This window comes from Topomyia yanbarensis, chromosome 2 (genome assembly GCF_030247195.1).
Source record: "Topomyia yanbarensis strain Yona2022 chromosome 2, ASM3024719v1, whole genome shotgun sequence".
Lineage (NCBI taxonomy): Eukaryota > Metazoa > Arthropoda > Insecta > Diptera > Culicidae > Topomyia > Topomyia yanbarensis.
The window spans coordinates 369,854,999-369,881,030 of NC_080671.1; the positions used below are offsets into that span (position 1 = coordinate 369,854,999).

At 37.3% G+C, this 26,032-nt stretch overlaps 1 protein-coding gene across 1 annotated transcript; it reads left to right on the top strand.

The window, feature by feature from the left end:
* Positions 1 to 514: 514 nt before the first annotated feature.
* On the top strand, positions 515 to 25,227 carry LOC131680746 (cytochrome P450 4c21-like). The gene is made up of 6 exons (XM_058961454.1): positions 515 to 863; positions 930 to 1,173; positions 1,231 to 1,357; positions 24,327 to 24,494; positions 24,558 to 24,981; positions 25,037 to 25,227. The coding sequence occupies exons 1-6, from the start codon at positions 515 to 517 to the stop codon at positions 25,225 to 25,227; spliced, it is 1,503 nt and encodes a 500-aa protein (XP_058817437.1).
* Positions 25,228 to 26,032: the final 805 nt, after the last annotated feature.

The following is a 26,032-nucleotide window of genomic DNA, read 5'->3' on the forward strand; positions in this document are numbered from 1 at the left end:
ACAGCCGAGTAAACTCTCCCTTACGAAATAAATAACTATAAATGGGCAAAATGTTCATAAGGTCGTTAGTAAAAATGAGAGCCTCTATAAGCTTACATTTTCTTTCGCTTATTATGGCGTCATTTTTTATAGTGCGGTGCGAGACATAACGAAAGACACGGGTTTCTACTTGCATATTACACGAAGAGCGGGGGGTAAATGTTAACATGGTCGAGTTATTTACAGAAAAGAAAGTAAACAGAGAAAATCTCTCGCTGCTATCTACGACCTAATGAACATTTTCCCAGAAAAAATAAAACCAGTGAAAAACGATTGATTTGGGATTGATCTGTTGGCAATTAACAATCGAACATCACGTACGTCAGCTAATTATTGAACGAAATATTCCCAACGTCCACGTGCCTGGTAGGTGAAGCAATAAATAATCCTAGCTAGTTGAGTGTCGACACAGTAATAAAAGTGATTTCTCCGGCTGCTTACGGACAATTGGTGCAAACCGTGGTTCTAGTTGATAATGATTGAAGTGTTGCTATTGGTGGTTCTGATAGCGAGTGTGCTGCAATATGTTAAGATCCGACGAAAAATTTCCTTCGCTCAGGACCTACCGACTGTTGAACCTTGCTATCCAATCATCGGTAACGGATTGCTATACCTCGGTCAAAGTTCTGAGAAGAGGTTTTTAAAAATCAGCAAAGCCTTGAGCCACCCCGCCAAGTTTTTCAAAATGTGGCTTGGATTCGTACCGATAATTTGCACCAATGACCCAAGCATGGCACAACAGATTCTTACCCATCCGGATTGCTTGGAAAAACCCTACCTTTATGATTTCTTTAAGTTGGATTACGGATTGTTTTCTGCTCGCCGTAAGTTAGGAATTGAGAGAAGAAAGGGACTGTAATATAGTTTAATTTATTCGAGCTCATCCTCAGATGACATTTGGAAAGGACAACGCAAGACGCTGAATTCTACCTTCAATCAGAAGATTATAAACGGATTTATTCCGATTTTCGACACGTGCGCCCAGGATCTAATCAAGCGATTGATGAACCACAAAACGGTTCAAATGACACCTTTTATGTTACAGTGTGCCCTGGAGATGGTTTGTGCAACCACGATTGGGGGTGATCTTAGTCGTCAGAAAGGGGCGGTTATATTGACTGAATTGATTGACAAGTAAGAGTTTGTATATGAATTCTGCTTCCTGTACCTGCTAAAATTTGAAATCGGTAGGGTTATTCATTTGGTGGCCAAAAGAGTACTGAGTGTGTCTGTGCATTTGGAGTGTGTCTACCGGCTTACTCAGGATTATAGGGCTGAACAGCGGGCTCGAGAGGAGGCATACTATTACGGAAACGAGGTGAGTAAACCGTTGATCATTTGGCAGAGAAGATTCGGAGAAACCGTTGCTATTTTATGTTATTGCATTGATATCGACGAAAGATAGATTGCAAGGTTTAAAAAAATAACTATTACGAGCCATTGGTGCAATTCTGGGGGTGGAAAAGGTACCGAAAAGTCAATAGTGCCTTGACCTGATTCAACGTCTATACCGACCTAGAATGCCAATACAAGGCCTCATAGGCGTGCGCAGCCTTTTTATTAGGGGGGGGGGGTCTGACGGCTTAAAAACATTCAGTTATGTTAAGCCTTCATTATCAGTTAGATTTCTGGTAAAGCTTCGATTGTTAAACAGTTATTCTATTTTGTTATTGAAATTCACGTTGTTTCATTTATTTCTTAAATGTAGAAACTGGTTTCGCAAAAAAGTGACCAAAGTATTTCTGTATCTTATTATCATTCCATTTTAAGTAGGCTTAAAAATTAACATTAAACATTTTTAACTTCCTCGAAAAAAATTTCTCGTAGTCTTTGATGCAATACAATTCTCACGTTTTTTGCAATATGATTTTTTGAAGTTAATAAAATTTACAATTTTTCAGTCCCACATAACTCTCGTAAACTATTGATGAATGGAATTTTTTTACGAATATTTAAAGTTGTGATTTTGTATGAGTTGACTGGATTTTTTTTAAATATTTTTTTAAAGATTTGCCTTATGTATCCTGCTCCTGCAATAAACAAAGCCAATTTAACGCTTTCAATTGGAAGTATGCTTTAGCATAAAACGTTATTAGAAGATGAATAATGCGTATTTATTTTAGTTCAAAGATGCATTGCACAGTGTTCCCTCCATAGTATAATAATACAAAAAAATCTGCAAAAGGGTGATTTTAACTCACGATTGTATGATTATGGATACAAGTTTTATTGTTTCAAACTTAATTTTGCAAATAATGGACTGATTTTTTAGTATATAGATGAACTCTGTTCGGTAGTTCGTTATTTACCGATAAGTTAAATAATATTGATAATTGATTGTTAGTCAGAAATATGTTTGACGAGTTAATACAAGACGAAAAAATTTCACATTTTAAAATTATATTATTTAATATCACTGCAGATCTTGAAATTATATAGCTTAGTTATTATTTTCACAATTTTTTTTTCGATCGGATCATTACAACTTGAGTTATATTAATTTATTGGACGCTACTTTTTGAAACACATGTCGGTATGGAATATTCGATGTACGGCTCACTCTACTTCGTATCACAACGATGTTCTCGAATACGGATTTTTTGAGAAAACCCGTTGCGATTCATACCATATCCGTAGTTTCAATTCACAAATAAATTTGAAGTCAGGAACTGTTGCTCTGTTTTAAAATTTTCATAATGAGGGTATTTTTATTCATGCGAAAAACTTTATTTTTATGGTGGTCAAAACACCGCATTCTTAAAAAAAATTGGGAAACATTCACAATTAATTTGAATTTTGTTTGAGCTTGCTATTATAATCACGAACAACATTCCAAAATTGAAGAATTGGTCTGTGATTTGGTTCACGAGATATCATGCTCACTGGAAACGATATCAAAATATTGATGTTCAAGCACAAAAGCTGCAGTTTCGAGAATTTTCAATGAAAAATCATGTTTTTTTTTGCAAGCACATCAAAACATGTACTATTTGAGTCTCTAAAAAATGTTTGAGCAAAAAATAATGATAATTGAATATGAACGATTAGTGATGTAATAAGAAATGCCATATCACACTGTTAAGTTGATACAACCAATTTTTTAATTTGAAATTCGGATTCAGCGACCCAAAATTTTCTTAAGAAATAAAGTTTAGTAACGATATTTGCATTACACATATTTATGACCACTGTGCATTGTGGGTTTTTGTGGTTTTTATTAGTCTCGAATGAAAATTTGAACTTTAGGCTTGATACCTGTTTTTAATTTCAACACATCTGGCTGCTTTTTTCCAGTATCTGGTCATTGAAATAGCATCCTTAGCAATGTTTCCATTTTATATATTTATAGAGTGTGTCGATTTGGATTGGGTGGAATTTCGGGCACTTTAGGGAGTTCCAATTCTCAATGGCGTTGACATTATTATCCCGGTACTCCTATTGCGCATTCTTACTGTAGTGGCTGCTCGCCAAATCTCGCAAAAACTTGGGAGGGCCCCGGAGAGAACAAATTTAGCACTAGACGATTTTAAGACAATCATATATGTATAACTAGGTTCATATTGTAGGTTGTGATGCAAATAGAGGTGTGCGCCGATGAATTTTTAATCGGCGGCGGCGTAAGCGACATTTTTGGCCGGCGGCGGCGGCGTTGGCGGCGTCACGCCGTTGGACCCTATCGGCGGCGGCGCGCCGGCGTGTGTCGGCGTGACGAATATTGACGCCTAGGTAACTAAAAAAAAATTCTTAACAGTACAATTCCTTTCCCAAATTTTCGGTTGCTATTGTAACAAACTTCACAGCACATACAAACAAACGTTACAGTTTGAAGAAAATCTAAAAAATCATCGCCCACGATGTACTAGCGACATCTGTTGAACACATTGCACAAAATGTAATTCTCGCAACCATATCAATTTTTTTTTTCAACTGATGCTCCAATAGTGACCACCCTGCTTGCCAAATGCAAGATAATAAATGAAAGGTGGAACTATTTTTGCAGTTGTAAAATTTGAAGAACGAAATAGAAAAATTGGCGATGTCGCATACTACGACCTCGCATGAAATAATGATTGCAATGGACAAATTTGAAGAATGCAGAGTAACGACTGTATTTCAATAACCCATAATAATTATTTATTGTTCTATATTTGGGAAATTAAGCAACGGTAAAACATTTTTTGTTTTGTTTGAGGAAATTAATTGTTGTTGTCGTTTCATTGTTATTTGTTTCTATTTAGTCATCTTTACCGTAAGCCCGGGGACAATTGACAGCTTCCATATATTGAATTCATAAGCAAATTTTGGGGTGATTTGGTGATGTCATGGCGGCTCGAATGGAGCGAAATTTGAAAAAGGCGCATCCCATTTATTATTTTCCATATCTGTGGAAAATAATCAATTTAAGCATTTCTACCATTTCTACCATTTCTTTTTGCTGCTAGAATTCTTATAAAACACAAATTCTATTCAAAACGAATGGTGGTGATGTACTTTCATTGGCCAAAATGTTTTTCATTTACATTTCTCGAGATAAAAAGCACCAATGATTTAACGGTTTCAAACTTCACACAACAAGAAAACCAAAACATGTTTAGGAGGGAAGAGAGCCGGTTGTTAAAAACAACGACTTCCAGCTAAATATATAATAAGATTTATGTAACTTTGCTGACGGTTTTCAGTTAGGGATAAATTTATTCTCTAATAATAGTTTTCTTTATTAACATTTTGGAATAAGCTTTTTCTAAATGTTGTTCTAGCTGCATTGACGGCGTTCATAACATACGTAACGAAACACGCTTTTCTCTTGAAACTTTTTCGTTTCGTTGTTCGTGGTACTCATACAGAGAAGGCATACTAGCGCCACCACCAAATCGGTGGTGCATATATGCAACAAGCACTATCTGTCAAGTTGTCCCTGGGTTGTTTACCGTCGCTCTTTTAGAATCCCGCAGATAACAGGAACCCTAACACGAGGCGTTATTATTGGCATTACTGCGCAGAAATGTCACTTTTAATGATCGTGTAAGGACACCTTTCAAGGTAGACACATTACTTCATTTTCCAGGCTGGTGTTTACTTTTACTTCTTGTAAGTACAAAATCGCCAATTCCTTATCATTGGCGATACGATTCTCTGGCACTACATTTTCTAACAACGTACGGTCTGCTTCTATCTTGAGTGCAAAGTATGCTCGATTTGCTGGAATAATACAGATCTACACCCTGACAAAACCTAAATATACAGTTACTATCAATCATAATCATTCCACGACTTGACGTGTTAGCTCCTGTTAGGTTGAAACTGATCACTAAACAAGTCTGATTGAAAATGGTCTGAGCGTTCTCTAGTTTTTGTAGCACCTGCACCCCGCCAATTTCTCCAGCAGTTCCGGGGACCAACGAATTCTAATCCATTGCATACATTCGATACACCGAATTAAATTACTAACGTCCTGTTATGTGCTTACTCACCGATCGGCATCGTGTTGTAACTTAAGAAATGGTTGTGAACAACTCCCACCTTGGACACTTCGACAAGAATGAATTTCACATTTCCTGCCCATATTGTTTGTTTTGGTTTGCATGAGATTAAAAAGACCGTAACGTTTTCGGGTGAGTGCGGAAACTAAGTAACGCAATTAGCTCTGTGTCAAAATCTCACTAACGCCACCGATTTGTAATTGAAATCGACCGTTTTTTCTACGAGTGATGAAAATTCATCTCGTGTTACGTCTTATTTGTCTGTGATACCGGGCCGGTGCAACTGACACTGAAAATCTTTCTTGAGTGGGGCTAGATCACACGATGAATCATTTATGAGACTAGACATCTTACCCTCTGCATCGCCACATCTGTGCACCAGCGTCGCGAAAATTCAAGATCACTTTGCTCAACTATTCTTCGGGAAATTTTTTTTTTAAATAGGTGACGATTCAATCATTTATAAATAAACCTCGTATTGAAAATAAATGTTGTGTTTTCACAAAACTAGTTCACGTAAAAAAAAGACATTATACTGAAATGTTTAGTAGGTGGTTGTGTCTGAATATGTTTAATATTTTTATGATTCTAATTCATAACTCGATGAAATATTGATTTGTATCAACTTTATTGACTAAAACAGTCAAGAATTGAACGACGTGCAACGATTTTCGTAAATTCTCGTCGTGTTATCGTGATATTTTAGTCTTGAGCTTACCGTTGGATTTTTTTACACAGGGTCACGTGTCTTATAGTTTTCTAAATTGTTTCACGGACATGAATTGTGGCTAGGTAATGTATTTTGCTCAGTTTCATTTAATTCCGAACATTTCTCTGAATTTTAACAAAGGAATAATAGGGTTACAGGTCCTAGTCATGTCTTTGTATCTAATGCTCGTGCCTATGAGACTGGTTGCTAGCAGTTGTACACAATAGCTCACATAGAAATTTCAAAACCAAAAAGCAGAGCGATCCATGAATGATAGTCTGAGTTCCTTGTAATTGATTACGTAAGTATAATAAGATTATGTGGAAAATTAATTACTTCATGAATTACATCATGAACAGTTTCACGAACTCGACTGGTGAATCGTGTGTAGCATATTAGGAATTAAGAATCGGTTGAAAAATCAATGAATAATACACTGCGTTCCAGTGAAATTGATTACGTGCAAAGATTAGGATCAGGCACATAATCGTAAATTTCAGGCACATATATCTTGAAAGTGGAAGTTTTTTTTTAATTTGTGGACCATTTCACGCACACGAATGGTGAATTGAAACTTATATGCTCACAATCATAACCAGTTGACGAAGCAAGAATGGATCTTTGAATTATATAACGAGTGTCGTGTAATGGTTTTCGAGAAAATATCAAGATTATTTTAATTTTGTAATCCAATTGACGACCAGTAATACCAAATAATGATCAAGATGTGATAAATCATCAATCAGTTAACGTCGTATATTCGGCCCAAGGACAATGTTCTTAGATTTGTGGATAAAATTATGAGTCAACAATTTTAGAGTTCGCGAATTGTCGGCGCGGGAAAAATGCATCGGCGGCGCGCCGCCGATCTACCGTTCGGCGTCGGCGTACGTTAAAAATTACCGGCGGCGCACAGGTCTAGATGCAAATCGGAGTTTTGTGGCGATAACTGCAAATTTACTGCCAGATTATACACTTTTTCCGGCAAACTTGCAACAACAATTTTATACTTCTTGGAAACAAGTGATCTTTGGAAACATAAAGTTTCTGCTCCGGAAGCTGTTTAAAGTCAATTTTTTATTACCCTTTCAGAAGCATTTTTTTGAATTTGTTCAGATCCTGATCATACATCTTTCTGACCCGCGATTTTGACCATAACGTTTTACTTTACGAGCAGCTCGATTGCTTGATAGCCCTATATTTCAAGAAAACGACGACACAATGGCACCTTTAGGACAGCTGACAAACATTACATGAAATCTGTTTGTACTGCACCTATAAATGTTTGGTCATTGTTTATCATCATACTCGGGTTTCCATTTCTTTTGTGCAGAAATAACTCTCTTTTTTCCATCTTTGCTCATTGAAAGCAAATTGCAGTCCAAAATTTCCAGAACCGATCATAAAGAGCACTATACCGGAAAGAGCACTCATAACGATTCTACATTCTTAGAGTTTCAAATTTTTCTAACTTGAATTTTTTTTCTGAATTTTTAGAATTTAGAAAATTTTGTTGAAAAATCAGAGTAGATCTCACCATACGAGCTATTTCAATTTTAATAGGTCGCCAGCTATGAACGTTGTTTGAATACCAATTAAATTTTTCTTGAACATCCAAAACTAAAGAATGTTTCAATGAAAAGTTTTCCAACTGAATAAAAAGCAAACATAAACAAAATCAATAAAAAAGTACTATGAACTGAGCTCAAAAGGTGGAAAAAGCCATACAAAATTTATTGTGAGATAAAAAAAAAAATAATTTGAGTAATCAAATCAAAATATTTACGAAATATATTTTATTATATCTCTTTCTATTTCGTCAGGATTTGGTAATGGATTATGGCCCAATTATATATTTTTGTCACTAAGTTTAAAAAATAATTTTTATTTTACTTTAAAATTTGTTTAGCTTTATTTTATGATATCCATTTTAGGTATGTGAATTCTGACCTAGATTTTCACATAAAATTACTTTTTCAATTTTAAAAAAAATTGGGTCAATCTTTAATAAATTTATAAGAAAATTGATGACAAACGAAAACATCTGAGAAAATCGGTAATTAACCCTCTAGTTCCCAACACCGCCTCTAGGCGGTCTCTATAAAAATTTAAATAAAACTACTGAAACATGATTGTATGTTGTCATCCGCATTAGTATTTCTTCCCAACGCTCACATCTTTCATACACACACATTGTTTGAATAATCGTAGCTTTCTGTTGAAGCTCAAAGTTGAAAATTCGATGAAAATGTGGAAAAAAAACTATTTTGTGTTTAGTGGTAATCTTCCTTAAACAAATTTTAACTATTTTTGGAAATTTTGGCAACTAAAAAAATATTTTTGAGTAGCATGTTAGTAGCATTTTACTGTAGATGTGAATTGGTTTAGTGGAATAATTCGGAAGTTTAGCGTTTTTGGTAAAACCTTCTGCACGCCTAAAGGCGGTGTTGGGCACCTGGGTGAAAAAAAAATCAGTCTTTTGTGATTACTTATCGTACCAAAACTAGCTTTATGTGCATTTTTTAGCTGAAAAGAAGCATGTTTTAAAATCTTTGGGTGAATGCTGCTGTTAGAATATGGATGTCCTTATCATTTAATTATATTTAGGGGAGTCTGGAGTAAGTTGGCGGAATATTTTTTCTCTTTTCGTATTAGACATATGGCGCTGTTTATAAGCACTTCAAGTACTGTGTAATACATTCTCTCATGTCCTTATATTGCATTACATTCTGTTTCGTTCACGTTAAGCGTTAAGTTTTTGAGCATATAAGCGTGAAGAGCCCATTTTAGTCGTATTAAGGAGGGTGCCTCACCATTTCATTAATTACTCGGAATATAAGTGATGCAATGCGTATGCATTGGCACCAGTATCTTTGCTTTCTAATGCGTTGAAGAAAGATGGCTAACGCTGCTCTAACCACCGGCTTCACGTGGTTAGGGCGAAAATAGGCTCATTACCCTAGATGAAGTTTTTAAATTTCAGCATTTTTGTTATTTAGAGCCAGTTCAAAGCTATTCCACGAATGACTAGATTTTTCGATAGCGCGCGAAAAGAACTTTCCGTGGCCGTATATGCAATATACGTAATCACAAACAAAATTTGTTCTTTTTTGTTTGTTTACTTCGGAATTTCACCTGAAGAATCTCTAAAATTTTCTTTTACACGATCTTCTTAAATTAAAAAATAAAACATGATAAGTCAAACCATCGCCGGCAGACACTGATCTCCCCTACTATAAATTAGAAGTCAATAATTAAACAACCAAAACACTAGAGAAATACTCCTTAGCTTGGGTAATTTGCGTTCTGATGGAGTCCAAAATATAAACCATCTGAATTCGCTTGTTGAAGAAACTAGAAGAAAAAAGTTTTTGTTTTTTATTCGCCCAGGTGTCCAACATCGCCTCTAGGCGGCCTACTTATTTTAAGGCTTTAATGAAAAATCCATTGCTTACATGAATTATCAACATTATTTTCGTTTTTCTCATCACGAAACCCACATACAAAAGTTTTTTCAAGCCAAACAAAAATTTGGGCACTAGAGGGTTAAGTAGAAAAAAAAAAAAAATCTGTAAGAAAACATTCAAAAACACTTCGGGGTTTGTTAGTGGTCCAAAATACATTTAGAAAACATAGTTGGGAAAGAAATCAATTTCTTTTCGTTAACCACTGCAGTGCGCTCCTAATCTAATTTTTCTCATCTGTCACTCGTTGGCACTCCATATCGAACCAGTTTCCTCGTGTGTTATCCGATAGTCATGTGACTGCTGAACTGATCTCCTTATGAACTTGCTACTACATAACTGGAAAATGTCATGGTTATGACCAGTCATCTGGTGACTGGTCGCATGTTTGCTCGTGACAGGTACAAGGGACCATTCATAAATTACGTAACGCAAAAATTGACTCCCCCCTCCCCCCATGTAACAAATTGTCACAAATTTCTTCATCCCCCCCTCCCCTGTTAGGTAACAAATTCCCAGAAAAATTTTTTTTTCTTCGGGGAAAACATGTTACGTAACGATCTAGCTAACTCCCCTCCCCCCTATGTCACAACATGTCACAACTTGTTGTACCCCCTCCCCCCCCCCTAAAAGCGTTACATAATTTATGAATGGTCCCCAAGTTGCGGATTCTTGCGACATGTGACACTAGCGCGTGTACTATGACACGATACATTTTCCCCGTGACATGTCATAAAATTTGTACATGTTTCAAAACAAAACTGGTTTGTCAAGCGGCTGTACATTTACTGAACTGTGACATGTATGTTCGTTTGCGAACGGTCGCGACAATAGAAAAACAGGTTTGCTTGTTATGTGACATGTCGACAATGAACCGGTATTGAAAATGGGTAAAATATTGGATAACGTACTTTGGCGGATAATTGGAAATATAGAAAATGAGATAATTGTATTTCTTTCAACATTTCACAAATATTGTTTGTTATTGCGGTTTAGAGGTGTTGAAAATCAATAGTTTTAGACATTTTAAACGCACACTGGGAAGTAAATGCGTCAAAATCGAAAAATTTTCAACTTTTCGCAGATAAACATTGTTTGTTATTACGAGTTGTTTACTGTTTTTACCTGCAGCCGTTGGAGGGGCTCGGCGCGGCGGCGCTGGGCACACCTCTAATTTTAAACGCATTTTTAAATTTCCATTTTGTCGAAATTACTTCCCGTTGTGCATTTCAAATGTTCAAAACTTTTGATTTTCAGGTCCTAATAACTCGGAAAAACAAGCAACATTCATCTGTAAAAAATGAATTTTGCGATTTTGACGCATTTACTTCCCCATGTGCGTTTAAAATGTTCAAAACTAGTGATTTTCATATCCTAGTACAGTAGGATTCCGTTTTTGGCAACAATTTATTTTTTGCTGTTGCCAAAACCGGAACCGTGCCAAAAATTGAACCTTATTTTTAAAGTATGGATTTTCAATTTACGACTTCAAAAATGTTTCAAGGATCTTTAACCATGTGTGAAATGGAATTAGATGAAAGGAAAAATAAGAAAATTCAATTTTATTCATATGTTTATCAAATTCAGTCTTCGCACAGTGATCACGGTCAACACCTCAAAAGGGATCCGAATTTGATAAAAACTTCACATTGGGGTAATTTTACGTCGCTGAATTCATGTTTGGTGTCAATTTATTATTTCTTTTTACCAGAAAATTTTGGCACCTAAGGAGGTTTGCAAATTCAACATTTACGAATATAAAGTGCACTATATCTGAAAATGCATTCTCAAAAAGACATCGTAAACTATTTGGGAGCTATCAGTTTTGTATTCCTAATTACGGGCTTTCGATATGTATTGCAAATTTAGTGCCAAGTTTTGTAGTGACGTTGTATTATGCGGTGTAGCGCATTCATCTGCATTCGACTATAAAAATTGATTCCGTCTAACACTAGTTACACTGCTACCACTTGTATTATACATAAACAATACATTTCTATACTTATTGTTATCATTAAATATGACACATATGGTGTAAAACATAGTTAAGGACATTATACATGCGAGCCACAACATAGCTGCTGCTCCACACACACCCCTCTCCTCTGCCTAACCATGTATCTGACATGAGCAAATATAAAAATACGTTTTTCAACACACTAACCTTGCTGGTGTGCCACGAAACTGCTACTTAAGGAAGCTAGAATATTTTCCTGTACAATCAATCCGAGTTTTTGACGGAATGCCATCTGTAGCTCCTATTTTGTGCGAAAATATCGCCTCTCTTCACTTGGGGTTTCTTTTCGAAACACTTCTCGTTTTCATTGCACTTTTTCAAATGCACTTTTTTCACACACCACTGCAAAAACACTCGCGAAACTTTAATCGTTTAGTAACAAAACTTCAAATTTTCTGCCAATGTGCAGATGACCAAAGGAAAATGTTCGGAAGCTCTCATTTGTGCGTTTGAATTTTCACTTCAGATTTCAGTTTTTCCTAATGTAAACAAGCTAGTCGGTGCCTAGCAACGTGGCTTCCGCATACCTTCACCTTAACCTTTAAATGCATAACGCTTTTTTAAAACAACATTGCGAAAAACATCACAAAATTATCACAGTAAAGTATTGAAACTATAAGACAATTTTAACAAAATTTAAAAAAAATGATTTGGGCTTTTGAGGATTAATATGACTCCCATGTTTGGAAATAAAGTCAAATGCAATGTCAATTGATACAAAAAATATCTATTGTACATTTTTAAAAGATTTATTATGTACAATAAGAATGTTGACAAAAACGGAACCCATTTGTTGCCAAAATCGGAGTGTGCCAAAATGGGAGCATGCCAAAAACGGAAAGTGCCAAAACGGAATCTTACTGTAACTCGAAAAACAAAAAAAAAATAGCGAAAATTTGAAAAAATTTCCATTTTGACGCATTTACTTACTAATGTGTGTCTAAAAAGTCCAAAACTATCGTTTTTCAACTTCACGTAACTAGCAATAACAAATAATAATTTTGTGTGAAAGTGGATTTTTTTCCAATATGACGCATTTACTTTCAAGTGTGCGTTTAAAATGTCTAAAACTATTGATTTTCAAATCCTCGTAACTCGCAATAACAAGCAATATTTATCTGTGGAAAGTTGAAAAAAAAATCGATTTTGACGCATTTATTTCCCAGTGTGCGTTTAAAATGTCCTAAACTATTGATTTTAAAATCCTCGTAACTCGCAGTAATGTGAAAAGTTGAAATATCTAAAATTATTGATTTTCAAATCCTCGTAACTCGCAATAACAAACAATATTTATCTGTGAAAATATGAAAATTTTTCGATTTTGACGCATTTACTTCCCAATGTGCGTTTAAAATGTCTAAAACTATTGCTTTTCAACACCTCTTAACTCGCAATAACAAACCATATTTATCTGTGAAGAGATGAAAATTTTTCAATTTTGACGCATTTACTTCCCAGTGTGCGTTTAAAATGTCTAAAACTATTGATTTTCAAATCCTCGTAACTCGCAATAACAAACAATATTGATCTGTGAAAAGTCGAAAATTTTTCGATTTTGACGCATTTACTTCCCAGTGTGCGTTTAAAATGTCTAAAACAATTGATTTTCAACTCCTCGTAGCTTGCAATAACGAACAATATTTATCTGTGAAAAGATGAAAAAATTTGCGATTTTGACGCATTTACTTCCCAGTGTGCGTTTAATATGTCTAAAACTATTGATTTTTAACTCCTCGTAACTCGCTACATTTATTATCAAAAAGTTGAAAAAGTTCAAAATAATTGAATTTATATAGCGTCTACCATTCCGTTTAGCTCCCACTGCACGGTACTTAAACGATCAAGAATAAGATACAGGTCAAACAAGCAAACCATAACAAAATGTTCATCTTTGTACAGGTTCGTAAACTTTGTGACTGGTATCGCCTTACGCGCGACAGGTAAATTATCCTCATGACCAGTCTCAAGACCGATGACGCATTTAAATTCCATGACATGTCACGAGACCAACCATCGAGGCTTGGAAGCTAACCTGTTTGAGACATGAGACATTTTCAGCATAGCGTGAATGTACGGGTGGCTTGACATGTCGCGAAAAATGTACACAGGTTCCAACTATGACTTGCTACTACGTTGTGATCAGGCTATCTCTTGACGATCGTTACCCAAAACTTTTTATCCTAAAGGCGGAATTATATATCTCATGCTTTCCAAGAAATAAGAAATTTAAACCAATTTTTTTTAATATACACTATTAAACTAAGATTACACTTGTAGCGCGCTTTAAAACTTCAATATTTACTTTGGTAGGAAAAGGCTTAAAATCTTCCAGACTATTTTTTTATTTTCTTCTGGTAGGAGTCGTGCTTAGGCAGAGTTACCACGAATTGCTCAAATCTTCCATGTTTCACGGCAACAGCAAAGTCATCCCTCTTTACCATGAGAACCGACAGCTTTCCTATCTGTATATTCCAAATCTTTTCATAACAAATTTTTTATACCTTTTCCTACTTAGTAATTTTTGCTAATAAAACCTCATTTAAAATGAAGAAAACGATAGAAGTATACACCTAGAAAAAATAGTGTAAATTTACGTCTCCTGACCATGACATATACGAGCATCAAAAATGACTTAGTTTTACGTTTGATTTGAATTTTACATGACGTTTAATTTTGTAAATCATGTAATTTTACTCCACATAGAGCGTTTGTTCTGAATGGTGGGAAGTGTAATTTTATGTCATTGCGCATGTAAAGTATATGTTTCATGTAGAATTAAACGGAACACAGCAATGTTCCGTCATTTCGTAAATTACGGTTTGTTGAATTGTGTCATGTTTACAATTACGTCAACAATAAAATTCAGAATTTTTTGGTGTGTAGAATAAGTTGTTATCCAAATAAATAACATCTATTTAGTTCCAAATGTTTTTCTAAGATTATATTACTGTTCAGTTTTAGAAAAAGCTTAAAGTTAACCTTGTTCTCGCTTTCCATGTAATACCTCCTGGAATGGCCATATATGCCTTTACTGACTGCATTATTCATTTGCAATAAAAAGTTTATAATTTTTAGTCAAAGCAAAAAATGAAATTGATTAGCAAGTCTTGTATTTTCAAGTCGATAACGGAATATTTGCTTCAGTTACCGCTTCCTCTCGCCCTTCTCCTTATCTTGTTATCAATAGAAATTCCCAATTTCAACGAACTTGTGCCAACTAAGATAACATGGCTTTCTTAAACAAAATGAGATATGCCAGTTAGTTTGACATGTTTCTCATATGTTCTCAACATTATAATAATACTCATTATAGTTTTTAAAAATTCCCGAGCATCAGAGAAGGGGCTATAGACCCCTCTAGCCCCCCCCCCCCCTTGCGCACGCCAATGTGAAGGCATGATTAAGCATATCATATACAGGGTGTTTGGTTCATGGTTAAGAATCTCTCGGGGGGTGATAGACTGCCATATTTGGAGAAAAAAATTGTTCTACACACACCATCAAATCTCAACCGTTACAGAGTTATTTAACTTTTTGTGTAAAAAACTTATTTGTCTTAAAAGACCTCTAACTTTAAAAATATACTTCGTATTTTAAATGTTTCAGTTCCATTCAAAAGGTGAGAAAATTTCCTATTGTATGGTGTTTTCATATCTTTTAGTTAATTAGTTTTAATTACCTTTTAGCTGTAAAGTATTTAAAAGTTAGTGTTTTTGAGGAGGTTTTTGCTAATTTTCTCGAAATAATGAAGTATGATTATAGCAATATCCATTATCCAAAAGTTGGGTTTTAAGACGATTCATAATTTGTTCTTGGACGTCATATTTCTATCTCTTCTCATTTCTCTGTAATTTCATTACTATACTTTTCCTGTAACCGACTTGCAAGTGCTTAAAAGACTCTAATTTAAAAAATATGCTTTATATCGTAATTTACAAGATTTCATTGGAAAACTGAGAAAATGTCCTATCAGTGTATGTACAAATATCTTTTAGTTAAGTGTACTAAATGATTTTTTACTAACGAAATAACTCAAAATTTGTGTTCTTTGGAGAGTTTTTTAGTTATTCTAATTATTTATCAACAAAATTTATCGTTACTATTGTTCATTTGATGCCCCTTAATGTTCTCTATAACTTTTTATTAGACACTTTGTCTATATCTCTTTTCATTTTGCTGCTATTTAATAGTTAACACAGCATGAGCTCGCCACAAATGTAGTGGGTTCGAAGTCGTTATTTTTGCATATGAAACGATGTGATAAAAACGATTTTGCGTCGAAACCAAAAGAGATAATTGAATGGAGTCAAAGAAAGAACTGTAGAACTTGCTGAGATGCATTATTTCCATGATAATAATGGTGATGTTTATTATTTACTATTTTAAGAAAATTAACGAAAATGCTAATAATAGCACTACCTTTAAACTAATTTACTTTTAAAAGAATACTAAATTCACTTAACTGAAAGGTATTAATACATTTTTCACTGTAAAATTTTCCTGGCTTTCGAATAAAAAGAAAAAAAGTACAATAAGTGCCATAATTTTTCAATTAGAGTTGGTACTAGTGAAAATAAGATAAAAATATCCAAGTTGAATAACCCAAAATCATGAAAATAAGAAAAGGTAAGTGTATCATGTCAAAGAACGAACTAAGCAGCTCATCAAGACTAACAATCTGAATTATTAAAATGATGAGGTTAACTATTAGGATTTTCAAGAAATGAACGAAAAATTGTTTAAAATTGTTTAATTTTCAATAAATTACTTTGAAAAGGCTACTTAAACTCATTAGCTGAAACATGTGAGGGCATCGCTCAATGCGAAATTTTCTCACCTTTCGAATGGAACTAAAACATTTAAAATACACTGTATACTTTTAAAGTTAGAGGTATTTTAAAGCAAATAAGTTTTTTACACTAAAAGTTCAATAACTCTGTAACGGTTGAGATTTGATGGTGTGTGTAGAACAATCTTTTTCTCCAAATACGGCAGTCTATCACCCCCCGAGAGATACTTAACCATGAACCAAACACCCTGTATAGAAGGACTGCCTTTCATATGCATATGAGCAATCTTGAGCGTTTTTTCAAAACGTCATATCTGCAATGGGTTACTCTCTTTGTTTACTTTCTCTTCTGTTAATAATTCGGTCACTTTAACATTTATCCCTCAGCTCTTTGCATAATATGCTAGTTAAAACCACCGTCTTTCGATCTGTACTGTAAAATAAGTGAAAAGTGTTATAGTGACGGCGTAAAAATCGAAAGAGAAAGTAAACAAAGAGAGTAACTCATTGCAGATATGACGTTTTGAAAAAACGCTCAAGAAATGTTTCTGATCGTGCACTCACCATCTCCCTCTCTCTCTCCCTCTCTCTCTCCCTCTCTCTCCCTCTCTCTCTCTCTCAACTATCATACCGCTCACTCAGCCTCGGTTACATTTGAGCAGAAAGGTGTATCCGGAGTGTTCTCCTTGCTCAAGCAGCTGACTGGAAGCAAGTATACTGACTCTCGTTCGACGGAGGAGCACATTCTGACATTCGAGAAAAATATTCGGGAGTTGGAATCGGCTGGAATTAAGTTCGATGTGGTAGTGCTTTTCTTGTTTCAGTCAATGCCGAGGTCATATGAACAGCTAATTACTGTGCTGGAGACGCTTTGTGAAATCGACAGGAGGGTGTCACTCCTATCATCCGCTATGGAGATATACGGACTTTGACAGTAGTCAACATATGATGGACCTAGCTGCATCTAGGCCCACGTCGCCCGTGCAATAGCATTGGGTTGTTTTGATTTTAACAAAGGCGGATGTTGGCTAGGACAAAATGGCTGGCTAGCAGGGGGCTGGAAATCGAGGTTACTCAGTGAAGCAAGGATGCAAAATGCCTACCTTTTCTGCGGCTGTAATTTTTCTGCCTACATTCTCATTTCCCTCTCGATGCTGCTGTCATTCACTAGTGCAGGACGCCCAGCGCTGTACGGCTGCCTGTGTGCAAAGCAGTAACATAACAAAAAACTACTGTCCCCAGTACAGCCACCAGGCGCGAGCGGTACAGCTTCTCTTTCCTTATTTTACATTTTTTAATATTTTCAATCTTTTTAATACTTTTATTCAAAAATGACGACAATGAATGCGGCTCATTTACGCCACGGCCGGCATCAACGCTTTCGTGTGCGGGCCTCTCCCTTTGACTATGCAGAGAAAAATGTACAAAGCGAGAGAACAAACTTTACTACGCCACACTCTCACCGAGCAGTCCGAGTACAGCAGCAAAACAAAAATGTATTCTCCTGTGTACGGGACATTGTACTCGGTTTGGCTACCGTTCTGGCAAGAGCTGTAGTGATGCGTCGCTGTAGCGGGCTGTACGGCTTGTACAAATGGAAATATACCGAAAAAATGTAGTTTATCGGTACCGTTGGCATCCCTGCAGTGAAGACGTAAAGTGCCAGTATAGCTGAAGTGTTAAAGTGTCGGAACTGGATGCAGCTTTTGCCGGAAAGAGCGGAAAATTCCCTTACAAGTGACACGGCTGCGGAAAACCGGGACACAAGCGTGTAGATTGCCCGGAAAATAAATGAAAGGATCGTGCTGCTGATGAACGCAAGAAAACAAAGAAGAACAGCTCTGGTGCACACAGTGCTGAAGTTGCTTTTACTGTCGATGTGCAGCATGAAGCTATGTACAGTAGTTGTAGTGGATTCCAATGGGTATTAGACAGTGATGCTTCTGAGCACATGGTGAGTGCCAGAAGTTGTCCAGTGAATATTCGAAGGCTGGATGTGCCGACAACAGTTAATGTTGCAATGTCAGGTGAGTCGCTGGTTAGCCATTTTGCTGGTGATGTTGAAGTTGTTTTCGGAGAGGATAGCGCGCTTATGACGAAGTTGTTGTGCGGAAAAGTTGTATGTACCGCAGATCGGAATGGTTGTTTGTATGAATTAAACATTTATGTGAAGAAATTATCTTCTGTTATGAGTTGCGAATCGGAAAACAAGTTGCCGTTGTGGCATCGTAGATTTGGCCACATTGGAAGTGCTGGTTTGCTTGTTTCCGAAATGAAAGTGGTAGATGGAATCGATGAATGTGAGCGATTTACTAGTGATGTGGAGGTTTGTAAACCCTGTATGATGTGCAACCAAGCCAAGTTACCGTTCGATAAACGAGTCAAACCTCGTTCTCGGCACTCTCGAGCACTGTTCAAATTGCATCCACTGTCGATGCTCCTCTGCGGAATTCGAACTGCTTCGTGGATAGTCCTCTTCGTGCATTCCGTCAGCCTGTTAAAGATAGTTCTTTCGAGTGTATCCCGCAAACATATAGGCCCATACGAGGTCAGATCACCCGGTGGCTTCTATGGGTTTGGCAGAAACACCAGCTTCTATACCACATTTCGGGAAATTGCCCTCATCTATACATTTTTGTAGCACCATCCTAAACATGTCCCGGTATGCCAGGATCGCAGCTTTCAGGACCACGTTTGGTATTCCATCCGGATCGGAGAATTCCTTTGATTTCCGTCGCTTCTATGCTTCTGCAAACTCATCGTTAGTCACCTATCGATCGTCCGTGTTTACTTCTACTTCTTCGCCGTAAGGTGTCAGTGGTCAGGTAATAGACCTTTCTCGTCAAAAAATTTTATATGATGGGATGCTTCCTTTTTTATCCCCAATTCGTTACTACCTATTGCCGCGATGATCTGGTACCTCTAACTATTGAAAAAATCAAAAATAGTGTAAGCTGCTCATTTAACCCCATATTCTGAATACCTATCTTGCCTTGTTTCCCCGTATTTTTACACCATTTGGATGAATTTCCTGTGGGGAATACCAAAAGGATGCCAGATCTGCATATATATTAGAAAATCTGCAGATATTGCATTTTCACTGCTGATCTTTTGCAGATTACAAATATTTAGCAGAACAAAGTCTATGCCAGCCAATTTATACACCAGCCTTCAACATTTTTGATCATTTAAAATATGTACATACTACATTTCTATGTCAAATTTATTGAAGATTTTTGTAGATTTTACTGCAGGCTATTGTTTAAATAGACCTGGCATCACTGATGCTGAAATGATTCATATATATACCTGTCAAAAACATAGAGAATTGTATGAAAATGTATAACCTCACTTTTCTGACAGTTTAGTTTGCTTGTTTACCTACGACTTGTTTACATGGACTTTTAAAATTTACATTACTTGAATACTTTCGATGCTCTTTGAAAGAATATTAACTCAAGAGGTTGGAGAGGTTGATTGGAACAATGGGAACCTGGTTCATACATTGACCAATCGGCGCTGGATGTAAAACCCGGTGGCATATGCTGAATTGCAAGATCAAGCATTGGGCTACAAAACGATTGCTTTCTGGATGATGGATAAGGATTTGTACACATTTGTTTGTTTGCTCGTGGATTAAGTCCTAACAAGATGATCCGATTGATTATTCATTTTTAGGTGGTGAAGTTTACCTGAACTTTATAGGTCGTCGGTCGATGATAAGTTGTTGAAATGATTTTGATCGTTCAATACCCATACCGAAGAACGTTTCCATTGGTTAGAATGCCTTCCAGCGTATGTTAGCTGCAAACATGAGGACAACAAGGTTATCGCTTTCGAATGGAACCATTATTTATTATTCGTGTTCAAGTTCCATTACAGCAAAAGTATCGTCGATTATCGCATTGTCGTTGATTTAGCCGGCAAATGCAAAACAGTGCTCGGCACTGACGATAAGGAGTAAGAAGGATTTGATAGTAGTGATAAGAATGCAGAGCATTATTCATTCTGGAAGAATATCAGGGAGGAGAAATTATATGTAAATTTATATTATATCCCGAGTTGCCATCATTTTGGCACCGCAATGAAGCTATCTGCAACTGCTGTCTTGTTCAAATTGGCAGGAAATAACTAGGCAGCGAATGCTAAATTGCATAGTCAATTTATTTACTTTTTCGGAAGGATAAGTAATTAGTATGTTGTGAATATATATTTGTCGCCGGTGCTGTGTGTAATGGTGGTACCGGACGGAACCGTTGGTCAGCAGACCGTCCTTGTCGTACGGGTCATAGATGCGACGTTTTTTCTCATCTGATAGCACTTGACATGCTTCGGAGATCTGTCTTAACGCTCTCTACTTAGCGCAGGATACGCGAAACCGCTGCTAGCTTTCGAAAGAAAATTCCTAGCTGCTGCTACTCTATCAGTCTCTCTCTCTCGACTGAGGACTACAATTTCGGTCGACTAAATTATGCTATGAAAATTGTACTTCCTGGAATTTCATCTAACGAGATCAATTCATTGTGAGGAATTTCACTGCCTTCCAATATTGCTTGCCTCTGTAGGTGATGATGTGTGTGGATTCATTTCGGCAGCCAGCTCTTTTGGGTAATTTTGCTATCTTATTCTGCTGAATTAAACATCTGCCTAAAGCCTCTACATCATACTATGGTCACTTTAAAAACGCCCTGCTATTTAATCTTGTAGCTCTCGGAAAGTCAGTCCTGGCACTCTTCTCCACTATTCCTGGCACTATACCGCTGACGTCGCACTTATTACGGTGATCAAACTTGGCGAGAGCAGCAGTGGTTTCGTCGGAATTGTTCACTCGACAAGCAGTAAGTGCAAGGACTCTGCTACTTATGCCTGAGCCCCTCGTTGAAACCTTCGTCCTGCCGGAGTGTTAGCTTCGTCCGATACCGGAGCGTATTGCTGAACCGAAGCAGTCTGCTACTGGTGCTGCTTCCTTCGAATCGGAATCGCTGAATATTCCCGTTAGCCGAGTTTTCAACGTGGCCGAAGGCAAACCGATTGCAGCAACACCACCAGCCGTAGCTGACATTTTAGCCTTTAATCCAAGTCACTGCCATTGACATAGCGACAGACGAGTGCGGCGCAGGCTGGACCATCGGTTGACTTACTGTTTTATTTAGTTTGATTGCGCATATTGTTTACATCAGACACTCCCCTTAATTCATTGAGTACGTATTTCACTGCCTTTATAATCCTTTTGGAATCACTTACAATAATCTTTTATAATCATTTTATAATAAGTGTTATAAAATCATTATCAAAACTCTTCATAATCCATTGTTGCATTATGTTTATGTACATGGCCAGATAGATAGTTTTTAAATGGGACGTAGATACTTCTGCTCCAACTGTATTTTTCGACACATCCACGAAGGAAGAGATTTGTGGAATCCCGGATCACATTCGCCCACAAGTGGTCCCAAATATTTTCTATAATAAATACCATCAAGTCGACTGCGGCAAAATGTTCTACACTGACGGATCAATTCTCGACGGGTCCACAGGCTTCGGTATCTTCAACGACAATCTTGCTGCCTCATTCAAACTCAATGATCCTGCTTCAATTTACGTTGCAGAATTAGCTGCCATTCACTATACTCTCGGGATCATTAACCTTGTTTGGAAAGTGTTAACATTTGGCAGCGAACCAAACCAAGTTTCTCATACTATGATCGAATCAACAAAAATTCCAAGACCATGTAAACAATCTCTCTGAACTGTCAATAAATGAGGTTAAACATTATCATGAAGTGTTCTCCACCGAGAGGTTCACTTTAGTTTGTTTACATAACCAATGAACTTTGTACCGCGACTCACCACTTCATTTGCCGCGTTGCCAGGAACTCAAGCAAAAATATACAAAACAGTGTTGCCCAAACACACATTTTGAGTCCCACCATTCTTGCAAAGGTGAAAAAAATACTCAACATTCTTGCATTTTTCAAATTTAAAAAAATCATTAAAAAATCACGATAGCTCTAAAAAGCCTCATTTCAACGGAAATATTCTTAAAAATGTATAGTCTTTGGAATAAAAATAAGAAAAAAGGGGGTTAGGTGGGACGAGAAAGGTCTATTGGATCGTGCTTCCACGACGATTATATTCAGCTTACTCGGGCGCATTTCGGCTAGCGTCGACAAACCATCATTTTCGCCATCACGAGCCCGTACGCGTCGCCTCAGGGATTGACTTCTACTTCTCGGCACAGCTTCTTGTAGCAATCTGACTTGCTAAGCCTGATCTCCCGCTTAAAGCGGCCCTAGCTTTCCGAAACGCTGCATTGTGCTCCTCTCTATCTGGCTCCGATACTGGTCTCTGTGCCCGCCGTTCCATCAGTAAGTTTGATGCCCTCTATTACATGGCTGCCGTTTTCGCGACATTGTGGCGTTACAAGCCGTCACAATCCTTCTTGTTGGATCAGCCGCATCCACATTTTCAGTCCAGCTGTTCGGTCGAAGTACCTCAGCGAAGATATCTTTGGTGAAGGCTTCCACTCTCGCTCTCCTGTCATCCTTCTCCGTGTTACAGCAGGGTTCCATTGGATGATACGGTAGTGAATCGCCAGGTGATTTTGCATACTCTCCAGTCCATGTTCACCATCAGTAAAGGACTACAGAATGTGACGTCGATGACTGAATCCCTCCCATCTCTCCGAAGTGTGCTAGCGGAACCTTCATTCCACAATCGTATGTTTAATTTCGCTAGAGCTTCCTGCAGGATACACCCACTTGTATTGGTTACTTTACTGCCACACTCCATAGTCGAGGCGTTGAAGTCACCACCAATGAGTACTGGCTACCACTGACTGACTAAATTCTCGGTTAACTTCTGCATCATTGGAATTAATTGCTCAACTAGTCACCTTGGCGATTACGAAGCCTTCGTATGAACAGTCTCCTACTTTATGAATTAAGAATCTGCCCATGATATTTATCGCCGCTGTTCCTATTCTTTCCGTCAACCAGTTATCGTTATCGTGTGGGACTAGATATGGCTCTCCAATCAAACGTCACATAGAGTTTCTGTCATAGACTGCCACAACAGATACTGTGAGGTGTCACCGTGATTTAAGTATATCTGGATTATCCCCAATATCGTTGGCCTACAATCGCTCTCTTGTAGGCAGGGCATTGGAAGCCACTCGTCTGATGGTCGATTCCGTTCTCTGGAGTGCAAAAGCTGGGCATCGGTCTCTGTGTGCAGTCTCTCGCAAAATGGCCCATCTCTCCGCATTTTCAGCATATCTTGTATCTATCCCGGCCTTGTTTATTAACTCGTGTGGCGGTTTTCAATGGGCATCTCGATCATCCAACCATAACTTTGCCTACCACCGGCGCCTTGTCTGTAGCGGTTACCGGTTAGCGGAATCATCGCTGTCTGAGTTCCTCTGTATCACTTCTTTAACCGGATCTTCATATGCCCCTCGCCGCTCAGGTTGTACTGTTGCTCGTAAGTACCTCTCACCTCGTCTACAGCCGTGATCTCATCCAGGTCCCATGGGCTTCAATAATCCAAATTTTTGAACTGAGATAACGAGCAAAAATATAAGAAGTGGGTATAAAATTGTAGAAAATTAATATATGGTTTGTTTTGTTAATGTCGAACAGAGGGTAAAACCAATGTCGAACTGCCGAGCAGCTGTTTGCCAATTTTGTTGATTCGACCCTGTTCTTTTACATTAAACAAAATAAAGCATAAATCGAACTACAAAAAAGCAAAATCTCCGCTTATAATTCCTAAATTTTAAAAGTTTCTCAAACATTGACACAACTACTTTGTGCTAAATCTTCTGCAGATCTTGCGCGATGCCAGGGCTCGAAAAGCCACGGAAACAATCGATAGCAACGACAGGGACGAATTCCGCAAACCTCAGATTTTCATCGACCAACTGCTGGATCCTCAGAACGGGAAAAAGTTTGAGGAAATTGAAATCATTCACAACTTGTACACGATGATTACAGGGGTACGATACCGTTCAAAACTGTTCCTATTTGTACAGTGATTGTAAGTAACACTGATTTCACAGGGCAGCGATACTACCGGTAACGAGATGGGATACATATCACTGATGCTCGCTATGCATCCGGACTTGCAGGAGAAAGTGTACGGAGAAATAATGACTGTCTTCCCAGGCTCTGGCGATCCAATCTTCAGTCACGAAGCACTAAAACAGCTGCAGTATACGGAAATGGTTATCAAGGAGACTCTGCGACTTTTTCCGATCGCTCCGAACATAATGAGAACACCAATAAAGGACGTCAATCTGTATGGTGTACTAGTGCCTAAAGGAACCATTTTGCTCATTAGCATTTTCAACGCACATCGCCGAAAGGATGTCTGGGGACCGAATGCCGATAAGTTTGATCCGGAAAATTTTTCCCCAGAACGTGTGGAAGGACGTCATCCGTTTGCGTTTCTTGCGTTCAGTGGAGGTACACGGAATTGTATCGGTAGGTGAATATTTTACATATTACATGAACATATTTAACATCTCGAAACCTACAGGTATCCGCTATGCCATGTGTAACCTGAAAATTATTTTAGTACACTTGCTGAAAAATTTTAAACTACGAACAAATGCGCATATCGAGGACCTGCAATTTAAGTACGATGCTATGCTCCGGTTATCTACTGAACCGGAAATCTCGCTGGAACGACGCGCAACATGTACCAAAAATGCCGAAGGTTGTGACTAAGACGTTCGCTTGCACACATTCCATCCTATGATGGTCGCTTTCTGGTTGTAATTGTTACTGCAATATTGGTTATCGTTGTTCCTTCCGAATAAAAAATCGACGGGATTGGCATTCTATTTGTACGATAGAGTACGTAAGGGTCAGAGGTTCCGGGATAACGAGGGACCCCACACCTAGGTTAGACATAAAATAATAAGGCGTCAGTATTTAGATTTTCCTTGGGGCTTCTTGTAGGATCGGAACATGAGGTGCTAAAGAAATCGAATTGTAGATACCTTGTCAGTAATGGGAATTGACTAATCCATGCGCGGTTGTGTTAGCGCGAAATTGAGGTTAAATCGGGTGGATTTTTTGTCAAATGAGGTTAAATCAGATGGCGAATTGAAAACATAGCGTTATATGTATGTTATCTATACACATTGCAACTGTGTTGGTGTCCTAGACGTCAAATAAGTCAATATGGGTGAGGCTTGCACATCGAAATAATTTTATAAACTAGACCTAAAGTGCTCTAAACTGCCCGTATTAAGTTTGCTATTCTATATAATCTATTTATTTCATTACTAAATCTATCAATAATCTATATATTCTCTTTCGATAATATATATTTCTTCTCTTTGAAAATTTGTGTATATAGCGAAAAACTCTATTTGAACAAAAGGCAGTGTGGGGGTTGAGAACCCGTGAATTTTAATATTCCATGCACGGTGTATTTATTAGAACAATTTTATGCAAAAAAATTCAGCATCTCTGAAACTTCGGAATATGAAAGAATGGGCTTTCCCCTTTCATTTGAAACTAAGAT

Bases quoted from the DNA above. Each gene is read 5' to 3' on its own strand.
- LOC131680746 (XM_058961454.1), top strand. From the start codon at position 515: ATGATTGAAGTGTTGCTATTGGTGGTTCTGATAGCGAGTGTGCTGCAA. The intron at 864-929 runs GTAAGTTAGGAA...GCTCATCCTCAG, and splicing joins CGGATTGTTTTCTGCTCGCC to ATGACATTTGGAAAGGACAA. The intron at 1,358-24,326 runs GTGAGTAAACCG...AATCTTCTGCAG, and splicing joins CATACTATTACGGAAACGAG to ATCTTGCGCGATGCCAGGGC.